The sequence below is a fragment of the Urtica dioica genome, chromosome 7, assembly GCF_054948205.1.
Source record: "Urtica dioica subsp. dioica isolate 48M chromosome 7, U.dioica_male_clone48M_v1_H2, whole genome shotgun sequence".
NCBI classification, from domain to species: Eukaryota; Viridiplantae; Streptophyta; class Magnoliopsida; order Rosales; family Urticaceae; genus Urtica; species Urtica dioica.
The window spans coordinates 43,430,075-43,450,516 of record NC_142762.1 but is presented as its reverse complement, the minus strand read 5'-3'; the positions used below and the strand labels follow the sequence as shown (position 1 = coordinate 43,450,516).

At 36.4% G+C, this 20,442-nt stretch overlaps 3 protein-coding genes across 4 annotated transcripts; all 3 read right to left on the bottom strand.

The window, feature by feature from the left end:
• Positions 1-550: 550 nt before the first annotated feature.
• On the bottom strand, positions 551-5,864 carry LOC149391878 (KH domain-containing protein). The gene is made up of 6 exons (XM_089618577.1): positions 5,407-5,864; positions 4,995-5,266; positions 4,667-4,762; positions 4,518-4,589; positions 4,316-4,432; positions 551-1,826 (listed from the first exon to the last, which is right to left on the bottom strand). The coding sequence occupies exons 1-6, from the start codon at positions 5,744-5,746 to the stop codon at positions 804-806; spliced, it is 1,920 nt and encodes a 639-aa protein (XP_089474703.1). The 5' UTR covers positions 5,747-5,864; the 3' UTR covers positions 551-803.
• A 2,918-nt stretch (positions 5,865-8,782) lies between these two features.
• Positions 8,783-11,224, bottom strand: LOC149391877 (NADH-ubiquinone oxidoreductase 20 kDa subunit). Its single transcript, XM_089618582.1, has 2 exons — positions 10,747-11,224; positions 8,783-9,419 (listed from the first exon to the last, which is right to left on the bottom strand). Exons 1-2 carry the CDS (start codon positions 11,142-11,144, stop codon positions 9,185-9,187), a joined length of 633 nt encoding a protein of 210 aa, XP_089474708.1. The 5' UTR covers positions 11,145-11,224; the 3' UTR covers positions 8,783-9,184.
• Positions 11,225-12,246: 1,022 nt separating this feature from the next.
• On the bottom strand, positions 12,247-18,322 carry LOC149391876 (serine/threonine protein phosphatase 2A 55 kDa regulatory subunit B beta isoform-like). Of its 2 annotated transcripts, none has more exons than XM_089618578.1 (14): positions 17,789-18,322; positions 16,749-16,852; positions 16,547-16,645; positions 16,325-16,444; positions 15,811-15,957; positions 15,585-15,673; positions 14,986-15,104; positions 14,491-14,614; positions 14,262-14,385; positions 13,809-13,877; positions 13,614-13,705; positions 13,436-13,513; positions 13,253-13,320; positions 12,247-13,126 (listed from the first exon to the last, which is right to left on the bottom strand). In XM_089618578.1, the coding sequence occupies exons 1-14, from the start codon at positions 17,901-17,903 to the stop codon at positions 12,990-12,992; spliced, it is 1,485 nt and encodes a 494-aa protein (XP_089474704.1). In that variant the 5' UTR covers positions 17,904-18,322; the 3' UTR covers positions 12,247-12,989. The 2 variants fall into 2 exon arrangements, with proteins under 2 accessions (XP_089474704.1, XP_089474705.1); XM_089618579.1 differs by having other exon boundaries at positions 15,814-15,957.
• Positions 18,323-20,442: the final 2,120 nt, after the last annotated feature.

Genomic DNA, 20,442 nt, shown 5'->3' with positions numbered 1-20,442 from the left:
TTACAGAACCTTATTGTTGATGGAAGTTACTATCTTTCCTAGAGAGAAAAAGTGAAATTATATAATATATACTTAAAACAAAATAGACAGCAATAATACTAATTACTTGTCATTCATCAAAAATCACTTGACACATTTAGTATCAAATGTGTCACGAAATCAACCAGTTCGTGACAAATCAACCAATTTGTGACCGATTTGATACTAGATGTGACAATATTTGAGTTTTAAGCTATTTTTGACAAGTGTCAAATAAATGATATTATTACTATCAATTTTTCATACTGAAAATTATATATTACATAACTAAAGGTACTATCGTCCTCTGTATAAAATTCTCGAAATGTTTTGTGAAATCAACGTTACTTCAAGTAGGAAGCCTCCAAAAAGCCGCTAATATATTAATGAACAATATTTTGTCGACTAAGCAAGTTATAAAGCCCACTCCATTTCTCAAGACTTTCACATTTAACATCGCAGAACAAATTTCTCGTGTTAAATGCTTCTCAAGTAGTCTTGTAAACTAAGGAATTTGCATCGGGAACCAAGAGATTTAACAATAGGCTACAGTAAATTATTCATCAGAACAAGAGAAAACAAAAAGCATAGAAGCAAATCCAAAATCATAACAGATATGTAGAAAGATAAAGAAAAAAAAAAAAAAAACACAATCCAAAAATTCAGAAGCTAAAAGCTAAAGCAGTGACAAACCTAAAACTATAAGGCACCATATCTCTCAAAATACAGGACGAACACAATCAAATACCAAAGCGTAATAAAGATCCAAACTCTTGGAAAACCCATCAACTCTGCGGCGATGTCTTGGGAGCTTGAGAAGTCGGCGGCGCAGCACCATCGGCAGAGTACTGAGGCGGCGGCTGAGCATAAGCACCGCTCGCATAAGCACCATACTGCTGAGCCTGTCCGTATCCCGGCTGACTCCCCGGAGGACCACCGTAGGAAGGAGGAGGACCACCGTAGCCCCGCTGCGAACCCGACTCAGGCTGACCACCGTACCCGCCCGCCTGAGAATGCGGATACCCCGCCTGCTGACTGTACCCTCCTCCGGCGGCGGCGGTCGGCGACTGCCCATACGACTGGGCACTCGGAGGCTGCTTCTGACCTTGCGGCGGCGGCGCTCCGTAGCCCGCCCCATAACCGCCCCCGGCCTGAGACGTCGCAGGAGCTCCGTAGCCCTGTTGGGACGGATAGCTTGCCGGGTTCGGGTTCGGGTTCGGGTTCGGGCTTGGTTGGCTTGAAGCCGCCGGGGGCGGGGCCGAGCCAGCTGGCGGCTGAGACGAATCCGCGTACGAGGTGGCGTGAGGATCGGTCGGGCCAGTGGCGGCGTTGTAGCCCTGAGACGCCGAGTAGCCCTGTTGTTGGTCGTAGCCGTAACCGGATTGGGGCTGGGATTGGTAACCGCCGTACCCGTCTTGGGTGTAACCTTGTCCCTGCTGGGGGTAACCGGAAGCAGGATAGCCGTAGCCGGCGGCGGTATCGGCGGCCGCGGTGGGGCCCGCGGGGTTTTGCTGTTGGGCGTAGTAGTCGTAGCCGGGCTGCTGAGGTGGCGGAGCGGTGGACTGGTCCCAGTTGGAGGCGTAGCCGCCGCCGCCGGCAGCGGATTGCTGAGGGTAGCCGGGATAAGAGCCCTGGGGGTTGTACTGGGACGGAGGAGCGGAATATGCCCCGGGCTGCCCGTATCCGTACCCGGGTTGTTGTTGTTGCTGCTGCATAGAAGGACCACCGGGCGGGCCCCAGCTGGGCGGGCGGGCTTGGTAGCCTTGCTGCCCGTATCCTCCGGACATGGATGGGTTTCTAGGACGATTCTGCAATAAAGTTGTGTTCACAATAATGCAGGGCCAAGTGGGCATACAGAGAACAAGGCAAGGAAGCACGAGAGAAAGGAGCATATATATATATAGAGAGAGAGATGCAAGAGAACACATAATAAAAAAAAATATATAGATGAAAACACATGGGGAGAGCAAAAGATATAGCAAACAGTGATCAATCGGTTCCGTACTGTATTTATTATTTAAAGGGTGTTAAACGCCTCACATACCGTACTGATTCTTGAATTAAAGGAGTTACTCCAGCAGAAGCCCACCCTCTCCCTATTTGAAGCGAATGGGTACAAACACAAACACAATACTATACGACTTTGCATAAAATATGGACATACTGCCCAGTTTCCATATTGTATAGCATTTAATATTATATGCGTGGAAAATTGTGTACTTCTAATTACGTATTTAAATGAAATCATTGGAAGTCATTCTAATCCATATCACAAAGATACACAATAAAAATGGCAGTAACCAAAGTTTACGAAGCAGGAGAGAGTAGCACACATAAGCATATATAGCATCCACATATACTTAAAACGAGGAATATATTTAGCACCAAGATGCTTGACGGGCAGTTGGTTTAGAAGAACAATAATGGGGCGCTTATAAAACGAAACCATGTTTCATTAATTCCCGCAAATAATAATTAAAGAGATTCCGGATCAATGAAATATTTAGCAAGAATATTGACTAGAATGTTAATTTCCAGGAAAAGGGCTTATTGAATTGATGAACATGTCAAGAAACATTAGCCAAAATAAATAGTAATAATAATAATAATAATGATACTAATATAAATAATAGTGGTGGATTCAATTGACAAAAATTTCCCCCCAAAATAAGAGCCCAGATATCTTTTATTTGCATAAAATTTTACTCGTAAATATTGGTCAGACCTATCAGAAATTGCTTCAGATTCAATAGTTTTAGCATTACTAGACTTTCCAATAAGACTTCTACATAGAACCATCACTAAGTATCAGAAACGGAATTTAGAAGCATACCAGAATGATGCTCTGAGGAAACACCAACACGAAGTATTCCCTGTTGGTGTCACTATTGATCGAATTAAATAACTAACCTTACAATAGTTCCCAATAAGAATCAGATACATGACACATATCATTAAGTATATTGGATGGCTGAACAAGATATAATCGAGTAATCAATCACCTGTACTAAGAATTATGATATTATTGACCAAGGTTTGACAGTGGAACTTTAAGATTGGTCTCTTTAACAATATTGAAGCCTAAGCAAGAAAGACATTGATGATGTACAACTTTTAACTAACACAAGACTAAGAGAAAACTCAATTAAATCTTGGCAGTACTAATAGAAGTTAACCTCAATCTGATTCTCAGTCGAAAATCCTTATCTCTGTGAGGCATATTTAAGGAACTTGACGACGTACAAGTATGTAGATCGCAAGCCAGAAGACCCTGCAGCTTGATAGACTGTGTATATAGATACAACTCAATCTAGATATAATCCAAATGGTCATCAGGGGATACAGTTTACCACACTAACAAAGTTCCTAACTTGAAACAAGATCGCCTTACTTAATATCCAAATAAGTAAGAATTGCGTGGTAACTATCTTGAAATATGGCATTGACAATGAAAACTTTCAACAGCTACACTGATCAATTGCCAACCGAATAAGGAAAAAGACAGTTTCTATTATCAAAATATGATAGCGGATAAAGATACCCAGTCTATAGTTTAGAACAAAAATAGTCTTAGTAGAATTTTTATTTTGATTAAAAAAAGGAACAGTAAATGCAGATCAGCCAATGAATAGAATAGTAAATCTTTTACATTTAAGAAATTAGTAATAAATCATTTGAGGCAGAGATCAACTGTATATATTTGATGGAAGAAAGCAGCAAAAAGAGTGCATCAGTACGATTCAGGATGACTATCAGTGAGGACATTACATAAAGAAAGTATATATCCATGATGTAAAATCAAAAGTACCAGGGAAAAAAGACTACGCATTTAATAAGAAAACCTTTAATCCCTGCAAAAAAAAAAGGATACAAGCTATACCACAGGAAAACAAGGGAAAATGACCCTAGAAGAACAATACAGAGAGGACATTGCAGAGATCACGCCAGTTTCTAGCAAATAAATCATATATGCCCAAAAGTATATTGCACAATACACATAACTAGATCAGGAGGACATACAATTCTGATATATATATACATATATATATATATATATATATATATATATATATATATATATATATATTTATCTTTTAGGGTAAACGTGTGCACTTACCAACACACAAAAAACACATTTATCAAGGACACATATAAGCCTGATATTCCACAAGGGAAAGCAAAAGAAATAACAGGCAACAAAAAAACATACAAAATATCTACAGATATACAACAAAATGCCCCAATTATAGCAAGATAGGGAAATCACGTATATGGCACTACTGTAGACAAGACGTACCTCACTGATGACCTCAAAAACCAGTTGTTTTGCATTTTCAATTTGCTCAGTGGTTCCATCTATTTGCAATGTTCTTTCATTGGATGGATCACCAGGGGGCAGATGCAGTGGAATTACCTAACATGAGTACAAGCATTAAGGAAACTATGTTAAATCAACAGATGACACATAATTAAAAAAAAACTTTTAAATAAAAACATACTTGTATACGCGCTCCGGTTCGGCCCTGCATACTTTTAATGGTTTCTCCTCCTTTACCAATCACAAGACCAACCTGAAATTGTCCACGTGTCATTTTCCATCCTAAGCTAAACCAATGCACAAGATAAGAAGTGCACGAGCTTCCCATACCTTGTTATTAGGAATCTTCATGACGAACTGTTCTCCTCCACCTTGACCACCTACCCTTCGCGAACCTCCTCCTCCACCTTGGCCACCCGTTTCAGCCTGCTCAAAATATATTTAGGGATCAATAACAAATTCTTAGAGCCATAGAAAGCACAACTAGCACGAAAAAGAGACTCTAATACTGATTTCCCACTTTACAGTACTAATGAAACGTATGTAATGCTGCTTTCACACTTAACAGCATGACTAGCATAAGTATGCTTTTCTTTTATACATATAAGATCTTATGATAGCCAAACGAAACCCATTTCGCTCAGGGGAAAGAGTTTACCCCGGCAAGAACATCGTTTATCAGCTGCTCGGCCTTAGAAATTTGTTCCGGTGTACCCATCAGCTCTACTATCCTCGTGGACGAATTGAGGTCCGCATCCATATCCCGAGTGACCTGAATCTTGGCTCCAGACTGAGTCTGAAGATACTTGATAGTCTCTCCGCCTTTGCCTATAATGACACCAACCCGCCCATTTGGAACATCGATCTTTTTGCTCGAACCTTGAAACCCATACGAAACAGGGATCAACGAAGAACCATGTGACTTCAAATCTGCAAGTTTACCCTCATTTCAATCAGCATATACTTCCATAACAAAACACCAGACTAACGAAATTAACCTAATAAAAAACCCTAGAACAGGCACAAGAATATATGTACATATGCAGTTTAAGGATAGAGAAGCAACGAACCAGAAGGCCCGGAGCTAAAACCCTTACTATCACCGGAATCGTAGCCACCCCCATTTTCGAACCTCGGTCGCTTGACTTCAGCCGGAGGAGCGGCTCCGGCGGCGCTGGCGTTATTGAAGAGACGAGCGGCGATCTCCTGAGCGCGCTGCTTGGCCATCTGGATCTCGTCGGCCGGAGGAGCCACACTATTATACGACGGAGCGGCGGAGTCAGACGGAGCGGCTATGATCGGCGCGGAAAATCCGGTGGGGCGGCGAGGAGGAGGTGCTGACTGTTCCTCGTACTTGCGCTTGTTGCTCCCGGAGTCTCCGCCGGAGGAGTACTGAGGATCGTCGGACATTTTCGTGCTGTGTTTTGTGTGTGAATCGGAAAGAGGAATTGGAAACCCTAGGGGGAAGAGACGAGGAGAGAAACTGGGTTTACGAGGACTCTATCACTTGTGGACTCTGCTTTTATATCGATCTATCGCCTTTATTATTTTATTATTAAATTAAAAAAAAAAAGAGAAAAGAATGTACGATATACCGAAACCTACGTGCCGCTACGTCTGGTTTCCAATTTATTGTCTTTTTTTTTCTCCTTTTTTTTATCCAAAGCCCCTCGTTTCTTGATAAATTCAAAAGAGAAACTTTTTTTTTTTATTATTATTATTATCTACGTCGTAATATCTTAACTTTATTTTAGAATATTCGTTTAAATTTATTTACCTAAATAAATAGCTCAATTTTTTCTTTTATATTTTCTTTAATATCTATCACTTATGTTTTTTCTTCTTTAACACAAACGACCGATTCCATAGCCACGATTTTATTATTTTTGGTAGATTCCATACTTTTGTAATTATGTAATAAATTTATTATTATTTATTTATTGGGCTTCGGTTCAACCAAAGGCCTAATAAATGATCCAGTCCGGTTCGAGGAAAAAAGGTCCAAGCTCAGTTCACAAAGAAGTCATCCAGTTCGCCCGTGCTGACCTAGCCAAGTAACGAAGTCGAAATCAACCAGCAATCCCGCCGAGATGATCGGATCATAGACTTGACCAGTCTGCGACGTGGTGAGGACGAGCTGATTAACACGTGTCCAAGAGATGATCCTTTCTTCGCTTATAAGTAATGACTGTTGTATTCGTTTTCGTACACACAAGCCTACGTTACATAATTATTTATTCAAATTATCTCGGTCATTTGTTGAGTTCCCCCACTTAGTTCGGCACTTCGCCTCTTTGTAAACAGCAGATATAAATAAAATATTACTCTTTTATTAATTCGTATTAATTTTTCTTTTAATATCGTTTATTTCTTATACGAAGTCTTCTGACCCATTAAATAAATCAAATAATATATCTAATATTATATTTGTGATTGTTGAGATTTCGACATCAACATTTGTGTCGTTTTTTATTTTCTTATTTTTTATTTTATTTTTTATCTAATTTTTTTAGTTTTACTATCAAAATAATTGACTCTTTTTTTTTTTTTTAATAATTCAATTTTACACTATGCATTATATCATCAATGACATTAACATTTAAACACAAATTACGATATATAATCTTCAAACGTCAATACTACGTTTTTTAGGGATTGAATTATTGTACTCTTGCAGAGTACACTTCACATACAAGAAGTCTTGCAACTTCATTTCATAATTAAATTAAAGTCATTATATCACAGATTCTCATGGATTCAATTTCATATTATCATAGTTTAGTCTAAAAATTCAATCTTTTTTGTAAATTAAAATTATGGGAAAAGTAAATTAAATTTAATGATAGAAGACTTTTCTCTTATTTTTCTTTTATTTGATATAATCGATGGTTGCATTTGAAAATAAAAATTGAAATTTTTTGTTGTTGACGATTTTGTTTCTCTCTCTCGTTGCATCACTTTTTTGTTCTCATTCTCACATTTCATTTGAGGATTTTTAAGACTTTCAAGCTAATTAAAAATTACTAGTTTAGTAAATTTAATTAATTTCAAGATAAAGCTTTTTTATTGGTGTTTCATCTATTTAATATACGGAAAATGACACATATATACATTGTGTTTTAGTGAAATATCAAGTTTAACATTTGATTTTTAAAAATGTCGAGTTCATATCATCTGTTTAACTAAAATGACGAAATTATACCATTAAATAGACAACAGCACCGCGAATCTTTTTTATTGACTTTTCATTGACGTTGACTATAATATTTATATGTGAATACCAATTATCTTTATTCATTCGCGCGATATATGTAATTTATTTTAAAACTAAAAAATAAACAAAATTATCTTAATCGTGAATAACACAGAAAGGGCAAATGAGTAAAAATCGACAGTTGATAGTCATCAAAATCACATATTCGAATAGAGAATCCAAAATTTAGAGTTGCAATTCGAACACGGAATGAAGCCTTCTCTTAGGAGATATAAATTTTATTATTTAATTTCAATTTAAGGTTATTTTTATTTCAAAATTGAGAATTTAGAAATTAGGGTACTGGTTTGGATTTGATTCGGTTTTTCTTATATGAGAGTTAATATTAATAAAAGAGAGATTTGTGGCACTGTTATCAATTTCATAGTATAATTTCGTTATTTTAGTTAAACATTAGGTATGAATTCGATATTTTCGAAAACCAAAGATTAAACTTGACATTCCACTAAAGCACATGTAAATATGTGTTATTTTTCCCTTAATATATTTTGACGATTGCATTTGTTCCGTTAAGTAGGCTTTGACATGATTTGATTTATTGTCACAGATTATGCTTCAAATTATCGTGTAGTTCATCATAAAAAAAAAAAATAAAAAAAAAACCCAAATTATATTAATAAAATTTAGTTTACCATTCGGGCGCGCTTGTCTAAGGGATTGGGATTTTTGTTTTCTTCAATTCGGTCTCTGTATTTCTTGTGAATTTTATAGTTTTCAATCAATCCTTTTGTTTTTCAGGTTTCGTAACCAAATTCCTAGATTCATTAGATTTATGTTGTTTAAATGTAGATTATCGTTTGCATATTCATTCTCTTATCAGATAAAAAAAATATATTATATAAAAGAAGAGAGAGGGAGAGAGACTTTATTTTTGTTGTGATTAAAAGAGAATTAAAGTTTGAGATTTGAAAAAAAAAAAAAAAAATCCATAGACGAGTATGAAGCTATAAAAAGAAAGATGTCAAAAGGCAACCTTAATATACACTGCGAATCATACGCGAAAGCCTCAGAGACTATACGCAGTTACAGATTAACAACGGCAAATATGTCCATTCACTTCAACCAAAAAAAAAAAAAAATAACAGAAAACAAACGAACAAGAAGTAATTAAGTTTCTACATAATCTGAAGGGCATCGTGAAAGATAAAAAAAAAAAAATCCATAGACGAGTATGAAGCTATAAAAAGAAAGATGTCAAAAGGCAACGCTCGAGTACACTGCGAATCATACGCGAAAGCCTCAGAGACTATACGCAGTTACAGATTAACAACAGCAAATATGTCCATTCACTTCAATAAAAAAAAAAAAAAAAACAGAAAACAAACGAACAAGAAGTAATTAAGTTTCTACATAATCTGAAGGGCATCGTGAAAGCCCAAGGAAACAGCTGGAAAAAGACACACGAGTACCCAACAATGCCAAGCATTATGGGGTTTTTTTTAACACTTCAAGCCAAGACGACGAAAATATCTTTCTTTACACAGTGTTTATCCCCCTGAGGCATTTCATTATTCCTTAACAATAACAATAATAAAAATAAAACAGAAACAATACCGTATATAAGGGCGTTATTCTCATTGGGTCCACCAGTGAAGAAAATCCTTGCGGCGATTGATCTTCTTCTGCAACTGAAGGAGTCCGTAGAGCAAAGCCTCGGCGGTGGGTGGGCAACCGGGGACGTAGATGTCGACGGGGACGATTCTGTCGCAGCCGCGAACCACCGCGTACGAGTAGTGGTAATAACCTCCTCCGTTTGCACAGCTTCCCATTGATATCACCCACCTCGGCTCTGGCATTTGGTCATAAACCCTGCCAACACATATGTGTTTACATCGATCATTTCACAAGACGGTTTGGACAATGTAACTGCTAAAAAACTGTTGGTGACATCTGACGACGGGATGGGAGTCGTGGGACTTTAGGGAATGGAACGACTAGTTTATTGTTTACAGTCGGAATTAGTATTTAGTTTGGGTTTGTGGGTTTTGGCCTTTTTGGGAGAGTTACGGGTATATCGAATACCAAGTTATCTAGTATCAGTATTGTCTACTTTTTTTTTTATCATACATCGATTATTCACACAGTTTGGACATCATAACTGCAAAAAGCATATGATGGGAGGACTATAGGGAATGATTTGCTTAGTCAATTGTTTACGGTCAGAACAATTAGTATTAGGAGGAGTTGCAAGTCTATAAACAGAAGCTGAAGATAATAATCATCTAGGGGTGGAATAAAGTATGGGTTTGTGGCTTTTGGACTTTTTGGGAGAGTTACGGGTATTATCTATTACCCGGCCGTTGGAATTCGAGGGTTCTTATCAACATCTTTTATAGCTACGCATGAAGATAAAGCTATAAATCGTAACATCCTTAATGGTGTTTGAGCATACCAAAAGAGACTAACAATAAATTCATAAGGAAAAGATATCTACACTACTAATCTTCCGTTGAGTTAGGAATCAATGTTAGAGCTGGGAACGTATGCACGGTTTGATGTACCAATAAATTCGATAATTGTATCGGTGCGACTGATTATGATGGAACATTTTGAACAGATAAACAAGCAAACTTCGAGATTGAACTTCGAAAAAGTTTAGGAAGAAGGAAAAAAGAAGGGACAAGACCATGAGCAAGTCAAGCAAATGTTACCCAGTAGTTAAGAACTTGAACGTACAATAGATTTAGATTAGGCAAACATAGTCTAGACTCGAACAGACATAGAAAAAATCTGCAAGCTGTTATCGATTTCTTAACTGCTGAGCTTAGATAAACAAGGGGTATGGTGGCCAGAGAATCATCCTTTAATTGTACGCGATTTCCCCTCAAAACCATTTAAATTCGGATGAAATAAAACCCTACTCTAACAACAACAAACAAACAAAACTCAAATTCCTATCGAATTCTATATGATCAAACATCCAAAAAAAAAAAAAAGCTATTAAAACAGGATGATTTAAAACAACGACCTAACAAAAAAAAATCGAATTCAAATTAAAATCCCCAACTCTAATTCCCCATAGTGAACGATCAAACCAAACGCTGCATTAAACATCAGCCTAAACGAGGACCAAATTAAAAAATTTAATTAGAGGTCAATCGAATTGAAAGAGGAAAAAAAACCCTAGAAAACGTACTTGCGAAGAGCGGGAGCCATCTTGTTGGTGAGAGTACCGGCGACGATCATGCAATCAGACTGGCGAGGGCTGGGCCTGAAGATGATGCCGAACCTGTCGAGGTCGTACCGGGAAGCGCCGGTGTGCATCATCTCCACGGCGCAGCAAGCCAGCCCGAAGGTCATTGGCCAGATCGAGCCGCGCCGCGCCCAGTTCATCAGATCGTCCACCTTCGATATCACGAACTCCGCCGCCTTCGACACCCCCGGCGTCGGCGGCGGCGCGCGCGAGTACGGCGCCGGAGCCGGAGACTCCGCCGCCGCCGAGAGCGACGGCGTGGTTGTGTGGAGGGACATGGCGGCTCGCTGGGCGGCCAGCTGGAGCGGCGATCGCGACGCGGTCCGGGCGAGGAGAGACATGGCGTTTGGGAGAGAAAGAAAAACTGGGCGTCTGAGAGAGAGAGAGAGAACAGCGAGGGGATCAATAGATTTGTTGGGTTGTCATGTCCCTCTTACTAATTAGAGCTGTGAGGCGGTCAATTTAGTTGTCGTTTGATTGATTTTTGTGTCGTTTTTTTTTCGTAGTCGGTTCGAGTATGACGTTTATTCGTTAAGGTTACTCCATTTGTTTATTTTCGTTTAGTTGTGATAATCATTATATCATTGAGAGAGGGAGAGATCAATACTGATTTTAGAAATAGGAAATTCCAAATATATAAATAAATCGGTTAAAAAATTTCAAGATTGTAGATTTTGATCAAAAAAAAAAAAAAAATGAACATTTTTATCTTTTCATAGTTTTTGCTTAGAAATCATTCACAAATTCGAAGTAATTTGTATGTTATTAGATCAACTGTAAAACATAATACGAGAACAAAGCTTAAATTGGAGATTCAACAAAAGTTTTGATGAAATAAAAATGTTGAATGCATTCATGATGCGAGAGAAATGTTAGAGTCTGTTTGAAACTCAGAAAATTTGAGAGAAAAAAAATGCATTGTATATTTCTAACTTTATTTGAGTTGAGAAGAAAAATAAAAGAGAAAATTGATGCTCACGACTTCTAAACATGATAAATAGTTTTTGATTTTCCATACATTTTTCTTACCATTTTTATTTTCTTAAAATTTTCACTATCTATAAAAATTATATTACAAGAATCGAACTGATTTAGACTATTCTGGAAATAGTTTAAAATTCAGTAATGCAAGTAATTTTTTTTTAGCAATAAGTAAATTCTTTTGATGAGTTAAAAAAGTAAATAATTACGTTCTTAGGCCAACTTCCGAAAGAAATTGTTAGCCTAAAAAGCCTTTCGAAGAAATTTAAGTTCGCAATTGAAACTCCTCTCCTCATATGGGGTTTCTACTACCAAACTTAATTCGAGAAAAAAAAAAAAAAAAAAAAAAAAAAAAGCAATAATAAAAGGAGGCATTCAATGCATTACAATTAAGATGAAGTGGAAATTTATGAAAGTGACGCTAGGCATGAAAAATTGGCAAAATAGTTAAAGCTGAATAGATGAACAAAAATATCTAATAATCATTTTATTCAACAAAAAAAGGTACACAAGGCCTCCACATATCATGTTTCTTAGACGTATGGAGACGGATAGCTGCCTCTTAAACAAACAATAATTTAAAACACTTAAACCCCTCCAAAAAAAAAAAAAATTACTAACTGAACTAAATAAAATCCCACATATCTTGGTTCCCAAGTAAAACAGTTGACAAAGAATGATTTGTATGAGCCCCTTCTACGTCAAATCCCCAAGGAAACACAACCTCGAAGAAGATCATAACAAATCAGCAAAGAGTGGAAAGAATGGTTAGTTAGACTGACCGAAAATATAAAATAAAAAATTAAATAAAAAAGAGCAAAAACTTCGATAGAATCTCTGCGACCCCTAAATACTAGATTTAAATGATACAAGATTGGAAGGCCAAAGAATCGATGAGAATCGAAGCGCTTGGAGCCTCAGAAGAGCATAATCAATCAGAGCCTTCTTGGGATGGCAGAGGAACAAGGATTGCATTGTGCTGAGAGCCCCGAACCGGAGAACAAAGGCTTTTTGGTTTCTGTTCTTCAAAATTTTAGACCGGCGAATCAGAGTCTCATCCTATAAAAGTTAGTCTTAAAAAGGATAGCAGAGTTTCTGGTATTTTGGCAGCTTCCACGTTACTGTTGAGCAATGAGGTTGACCAGTCTTATCCGAAAAGCTTTTTCTCGGGATAAAACTCACAGCCTCCCAAGAAACCGTAATTTCTATGCGTAATACATGTAAAGGCTATTCGACGCAGCACAGGCAAGCGCATTCTCAGTGGGATGCCATGCAAGATGAAGCAATTTTGTCGTGAAATCGAAGGTATTCCCGTTCGCATCAGTGCCAGAAGTATCGGCACCTTATACGGAAGAAAAGAATAAAAAATAAAAAAAATAAAAAAAAGCCAGAGTTATATAGAGTTCAAGACATTTAACAGACTTAAAATAAGAGGGTTTTTTTTTCTTTCTTTTGTTTTAATGTATACCTCGCCTCAGAACACGTGGAAGGGTTCCCAGAGATCTTGTAGGTCGTGACGGGTTCTGAACTTGTTTCCTGGAAGTTCGTGACAGAAGATGGTTTCATAAAAGAAATATAAGCGATATAAAAATTGCAAATTTTCGACCTCTGAGAATCTAAAGAGTTGGATTTTCATTCTCGCAAGACATACCTCATGGGATTTTTGCTTGCTTCTAATGTCGCTGCTTCTGTGCTACCTTCGGCACAACCAAACACGCGGAACAGATTGCTGGAATAATACCACGTGTCAGTGTTTGCACGAATCGCGTATCAATATTTTAACTGTCTTAAGAAGTTAATATAGAATCTTTCACAGTATGAACACAGACCTGTAGGAACCTGTTGCAACCCGACGTCCATCACCACTTAGACAACATTCGAACTTATCGAAGATCGAATCATTTTCGTACAGATCACACAGCTGGCCAAGGTACACAACCAATAAGCGTGGTGTATGGTAACAAAATGACCACTTATGTAAACATAAGTCTAGAATTTAAAGACTTTCAGAATTAATGCATTACCCTCGGTCGCAAGTGTTCATGAACCTGGAAAGTTGCGACTGGGCCAGAATCCATATTAATGTCCCAAAGCTGGGGAAATAAAAAAAGATATGTCAGGAAACAGAATGGTCATTGCAGCAATGAGAACACACCAATCATTATGATTTTGATTATCAAAGTTACATTTTATTCAGAGGAACAAAAAGTGTTTTCGGAAATAAATAAAATAATAATAATATATATGCAAGGCAAAAAAGTCAGGAGGCAACACGCTCTATGGCTACCCATGCAGATACCAGAGATGGCGAGTTTAATACTAGTAATTCAAACTCGAGAAATGATCTCAATTTTTTTTCAATTCAACCATCAGCTTTATGTTTTTTCGTGTGAGAGCATAAAGTAAATATTTATCATGCTCAGTTAAAGTTCCGCAATTCTAAGAGCATTACTTTAAATAATGCCCAAAATACAAACCTTGAGAGTCATATAGTCCCGGCTAAGCATATGCCTTCCATCTTTCGCAAACTTTATGTCCGAAATTGAGGCTATAATCTCAGTGAAAAAGGACCTGGAACCAGGAGCTTCTTGTTCCTCAAATCTGTTTAATTTTAAGCAGAAAAGTGAAGTTAATAACAGTAATTCAATCCCTTTTCTCCAAATTCAAAAAGTACATAAAAAGTAAAGAGGTGTGTGGAAAACTTACAACTTGTTATGGGTATCACATAAAGCCGACTGCCTCATATCAATGAGACGTATTGAACCCTTTGAGCTACTATAAGCTAATGTGTTGCACTGACTAGGGTGAAATTCCGCAGCTGTAATCACCTCTGCATTATAAATGTGTGAATAAGGAATCAATAGTGGGTTATCACATCCAAAAGCAGTAGCACTAAATTAAGTATTGAAAAGACAGGATATATACATTTTACAAAGTAGACAAAATGTTACAATTATCTACAACAAAAAAAAAAACATCTATTGAAAAAACAAGAAATACATTTTATTTTAGTAAGTATAAAAATGTTATAATTATCTATATCAAAAAGAACATTATTATTTCGACCAGCATATCCTGAACGGCTGAAAGGCAGTCCAGCATTATGAGGTTTCCTTTTACCCACACATCTACATCTCTAAATTAGAATTAGCGAGGGGAAAATAAAGGCAATGAGAATATCTCATAGAGCTGAGTTTTTACCAGTTAGATCCTCCATGTTTGCCGGTTTCACATCCACGATATTAAAACTCTGGTTGCTAATTTCTAAGTTCCAAAGATTGATTCGGAGGTCATCAGCTGATACAAAAGTTTCACCGTCACTACAAAACAGAGGAAAATGCATTAACTGGTCTGTTTTGAAAATGTCACAGAAGTCAGAACATTAATAGTTTTTTAACGTCACTGAAATTACATGGAAATCAAAGAGTGTGATGGTAGGTTAATTACACTGCCAAGTTTCAACGAACAAACACGTGTAAGACTAAGCAACAGCCAATTATTTTATTTTTTACGGGAACTTAATAATACTAAATAACAAGCAGGTATGAATTGGATCTGGCTTTACTCCAGCTCAGAAAAGTCCAACAGGCATACACAACCCAATCCTTTTTTTTCGCTATCTGGGAAAAGATACTAATTTTATTAAACACAAAAAAATTACACAGGCATCCTTAGTTTGACACCATACTAGCCCAGTCCTTTGCCAAATCAGCAAAAGGATCATTAAATAATTTATTGCCACGAAAAAAAGAGAAGAATAAGAAACAAGGCAAAGCATGTTCAAACAGTAAGAGATGTACCTGTTGTTTGAAATTGAATTAATATGATAATCATGAGCATGAGCATAGACTCTTCGACATCTAGCCACAAGATTTGTCTCATGAGTGACCTGAGTGCCACAATGCACAAAGTGTTAAAACTAAAGAACAATACTCGCCAGAATCTTATTTGTCATCAGTGCCTATTCTTTCTTCCTATCCTAAAAAAGCCCATGCTTCAAGAAATATTAGTCGGGATGAATACAACTACCGTGGGCAATTTTAGGGATGAGACTCCTCCAGGTAGAAACGATGTATCTTTGCACATTCCATTTGCAAGAACAGGACCGTTTGACATGGACTTTGAAGGATCTACATTCACCTCACTTACTTTCTTGACCTTCTTATCCTGGACCTGTTCAACATTGGGACAATGACACAAAAACAATTCAGCATCTGAAATTCCTTGTTCATTTTAATATGTCGTACAATCAATCCAATACACTTTACATGTGAAGCCACCTCTATGGAGTATAAACATCCAGCAGTTTATTGACATAACCAAATATATGAACACAAAGGTTATAATAAGTTAGTGTGGTTCGCTTAAAGTTTTCTCCTTCTGTTTCAATTGAGTAGAGACTGTCCACAATTCATCTTTCATATTTTCACCACACACACTGCTTAGACAATGTTCTCTCTCAAGCATTGCTCTTGCTCAATTTTTTCCCCATTCACTATTTGATCATAGCAAGTATTATTTAATCAGGAGCTTTCTCTACCTTCCAATATTTTATGGTTTTGTCATTGGTTGAAAGGAGAAACAGGGCACCGTTTGCTGTCTGGCACCATCGAATCTTGTTAATTTTCTCCTCAATCTCCAAACTCTTAAGGTAATCAAACTGTTTAAACAAACAACGAAGTGCTTACATTAGCATGTAGTAGCGAAGAAAAAAAAAAGTATAAAATATACTATTATAATAGTATCAAGGGAAGAAACGTACCTCAGGTTCATGACTTTGAAACTCAGTTTTATAACGAAATTCTGGATGTCTACTGACTGAATAGTCCACCCTCTCCTGATCTTTTCGATCCCCAACATGCTACATTATATACATCAGATGAGCATCGCAACATTGCAACATAAAGCTCACGGGAACACCAATAAAATTAGCGAGCACGACAAAAAGGAGTCAAAAGACTTACATCCCTAACATCAGTTCTCTCAAATAGAACCACCCGACCTCCGCGATCACCAGTAGCTAGGTGGTCACCGTCTCTATCAAACTCAATGGCAGATATGATATCAACTGCAAGCAGAAAAGTCAAATACGAATAAGAAAAACCCAAGTATTTACTTTTGTTGAGAGTACAATCAAAGTACAATTTAGAAGACTTCTCTTAGGGTTCAAGTGGAATTATTAAGCATATGAAGCTCTAAATAATTTATTTCCTGTCAGCTAATAGAAAAGATCAAATCTTGTTTTGAATTGGAAAATTAACATTATGGGCAAATAAAAAATTCATATGAGAATAGTGAAAGCATTATTGAGAGAAAAAAAATGAAATCACAAAGGAGGGAAGGCAGATTTTAGCAGTGATTTCACTCTCACTGAAGCAAATATACATTATACATGCCTGAAAGTGATCTACATGTATGGAGATCAAAGTAATGTTCTGAGCCACAAGTTGAACTAATAATGTGACAGGAGCTTCATATTCCGATGAGTAGGAAACATACATAAAAATGAGAATCGGATGTAGAAAAGAGAATCTTTATAGGTACAAAGATGGACAATAGTAAAAAGAACTGAACATATACAAGGAAAAGAATAACTGAAAGCTAGTGGATAATTGCCCACTTGACTTCGACATAAAGTGTTTAATTTGATCTAAGCAAAATCATCATCAACTAACTCAATCATAATCCCACAGATTTCCTACAACAACCAAAAAATAATAAGTTTAACACAAAGCAAAGCAATAAGCGATAAACAAAATCAATAAAAACCTAAATTAAACAGACTTGTACGACGCGCAGAAAAAAAAAAGAAAAAAAAAAAAGAAAGAAACACCCTCGAGCTAGTGTGTGCGCTGTTTCGCACAATAAAGCGGGAAAAGAATCGTATTTCCACAGGAATACGATTAAGGCAAAACGAATAGGATCAACAAAATAATCAATACAACACGGATCCCTAACTATTATCAATTAAACAAACAAATCGCAGCAGAGAAATACTCCGTACCTTCCTGAACTTCCTCGCCGGCCGAGCGTTCCCCGAACACCTGAGAGAATTTCCAATCCAGCGCCGCCGCCGGAGTCGCCGCCGAGGCTGAAGCCCCGTCTCCGCTGCCGTTCATCGTAATAGGCGAAATCGCACGAGCTTCTACAACCAAATCTACTAGAGAAAACCGCAAAAAATCAATGCACGAATACGCGATCTGGAACTCGGATCGCCATGAACGAACGTAAATCTCGCGGTTTTTACAAGGAGAAATGCCAATCGGGGAGCGGAGATTAATGGCAGTGTTTCACTTCTTCTTCATCGTCCATTCAAAGCTCACGTCCCTTTTCCCTTTCTCCTTCAATTTTCTACACTTTCGTTCACTCTCTCGCTGTCTGTGATCTCTCTCTCTCTCTCTCTCTCTCTGATTTGTTTTATTATTTTTATTTTGTTTTTGGGTTCGGTGGTGGTGATAATGGAAAGAGAAAGAAAATGACGGAGCGAGAGAGGGAGAAGGAAAGAAAAAAGAAAATAGAAGATTGCTTTTTAGCAGATTTCGTCAAAGGGGATACTACTAAACTATAATTATTACAGCTTCTTTACGCTATGATTTCTTTATCATTTTCTTTTACTCTTCTATAGTTTTTTACCCTGTGGCTTTTACCTTTTAAGAAAATATTTTTAGCGGTGAAATTAAATAACGTATGAATTAGCTGATATTGCACTAGCAACTACGAAGGACAGAGTTTCCGGCTAAAACGCGCGGTTCTTGCACGGGATTCCGTGAACCGTGCAAGATTGACACCGGTTCGAATAAAATCGTAAAATTTTAGGAAAATTAGCAATTTTTGTGTAATGCGGATTACAAAATTCACGAGTCGAACTTCGGTCCGGTCAAGTTTATTTCTTCTTTAAAATCGAAAAAAACAAACCTATAACAATAAATGTTATTAAAATCGACACTTTATGCGTCTTTCGTCTTTTTAGATTGTCGCTCGTTGAACTATTCTTGAATACTTTTGGTTTCGCGCGATATTATGGTAAGTAAGTCTAATCTTTAATTTTGTATATTTTCTTAGTGAACTTTTTATTTCTTATATAGATTGATATTATCTACTTAACATTCAATTTTTATTGTATGCCTTACAAGAGGCTGGAGAAACTTGTATTCTAAAACTATAACATGAAATTTGATATCATCGACGACAACTTTAGATTATTTGGATATCATTGGAAGAGCTTTGATTGGTCGGACGATTATAATGAGGGATGGCTGAAGGTTCATTCAAATGACGATCTTTGAGTAGCTCGGGCATCTGAAGATCTAAGAATTGGTATCAACCAAGTAAAAAATGAAAAGGTTCACCCTACTCCTCCTCACACTATAGCTCATATAATAATGTCGTCGATGATACCAATGATGATATAATCATTTCAAACATGCATTTACTTTGCTTTCTATTTTCTTATTTAATTTGGTTCTCTGATCATGTTGGATGGTGGTTATCGTGGTAGTGGTGGTAGTTCAAAACTAAGGTCGGCCCAAGACATAACGAGGCTTTAAGCGAAAATTAATAATAAGACCTTAATTTTTTTTTTTTTATGAAAATAGTCTCCAACCTTCTAATGTTATAATATTTTGGCCACTAATTTTTTTTTTTTATATAATTTTGGTCAATAAACTATTGATTTTGTAACATGTTGCTCATTTTTTTTAACACCTAAAAAATTTACGCATATTTTCAAACTAAAATATGTTATTATTTTGTAGAAGAAACTAAAAAAATATATATTGACCATTAAAACTATAATTAAAGATTAAAAAAACAACTTTTAGTGCATTGTTTTATTTTTAATGATTATTTTTAAAATTATAAAGAAGCTATTTAGGTTTGTAAATATGTTTTAAGTCGATCAAATGATCAAATGCTACAAAATTAATAGGTTAAGAGACCAAAATGGTCTAAATTAAAAATATAAGAAATCAAAATACTAAAATCACAAAAGATGTATATCTTTTGTGTGAAGAACTCTAAAAAAAATATGATAAAAGAGTACTAAAATAATTAACCATAATTTTTATAATAATTTAAATAAATTAATGGCCTTTTTTTAACCTATCTCAAGCTTACAATTAATCTTGTTTTTCAAAACTTATGTTACCGACCGTCACACACAATGTCAATTATTCCTAAATTATGACATCCACACTGGTTTAAGACCAAAATTCAATATGTCTAATTTAATACAAAACTATGACTACTTTAAATTTTTTTGTACAAAAATACCCTCAGTAAAATATTATTTTCTTTTATTTTCGTTTTATTTATTCTCTCTCTCTCTCTCTCTCTCTCTCTCTCTCTCTCTCTCTCTCCTTGTGCTTAGCTAAGAAGGATTTCACATTTTTCAGTGGCTTCATGCGCAAGATCGATTCTTATAATTTTGAAAAGTCTGTAAATTTGTTTTGAAAAATTTGGGAAATCGTTGAAGATTTATTGTCATCGTTGTCTTTTTATTGACATCAATATCAATAAAAAGACAAAAATGCCAATAAATCTTTAAATGAATTCGCAGATTTTTCTTTTTTCCCACTTTTTTTCAGATTTCAAAAAACAAAAAAAATCTTCATGGTGAGCTTTCTCTTCCTCGCGTAGGGCTAGGTAATCCTAGGGTTT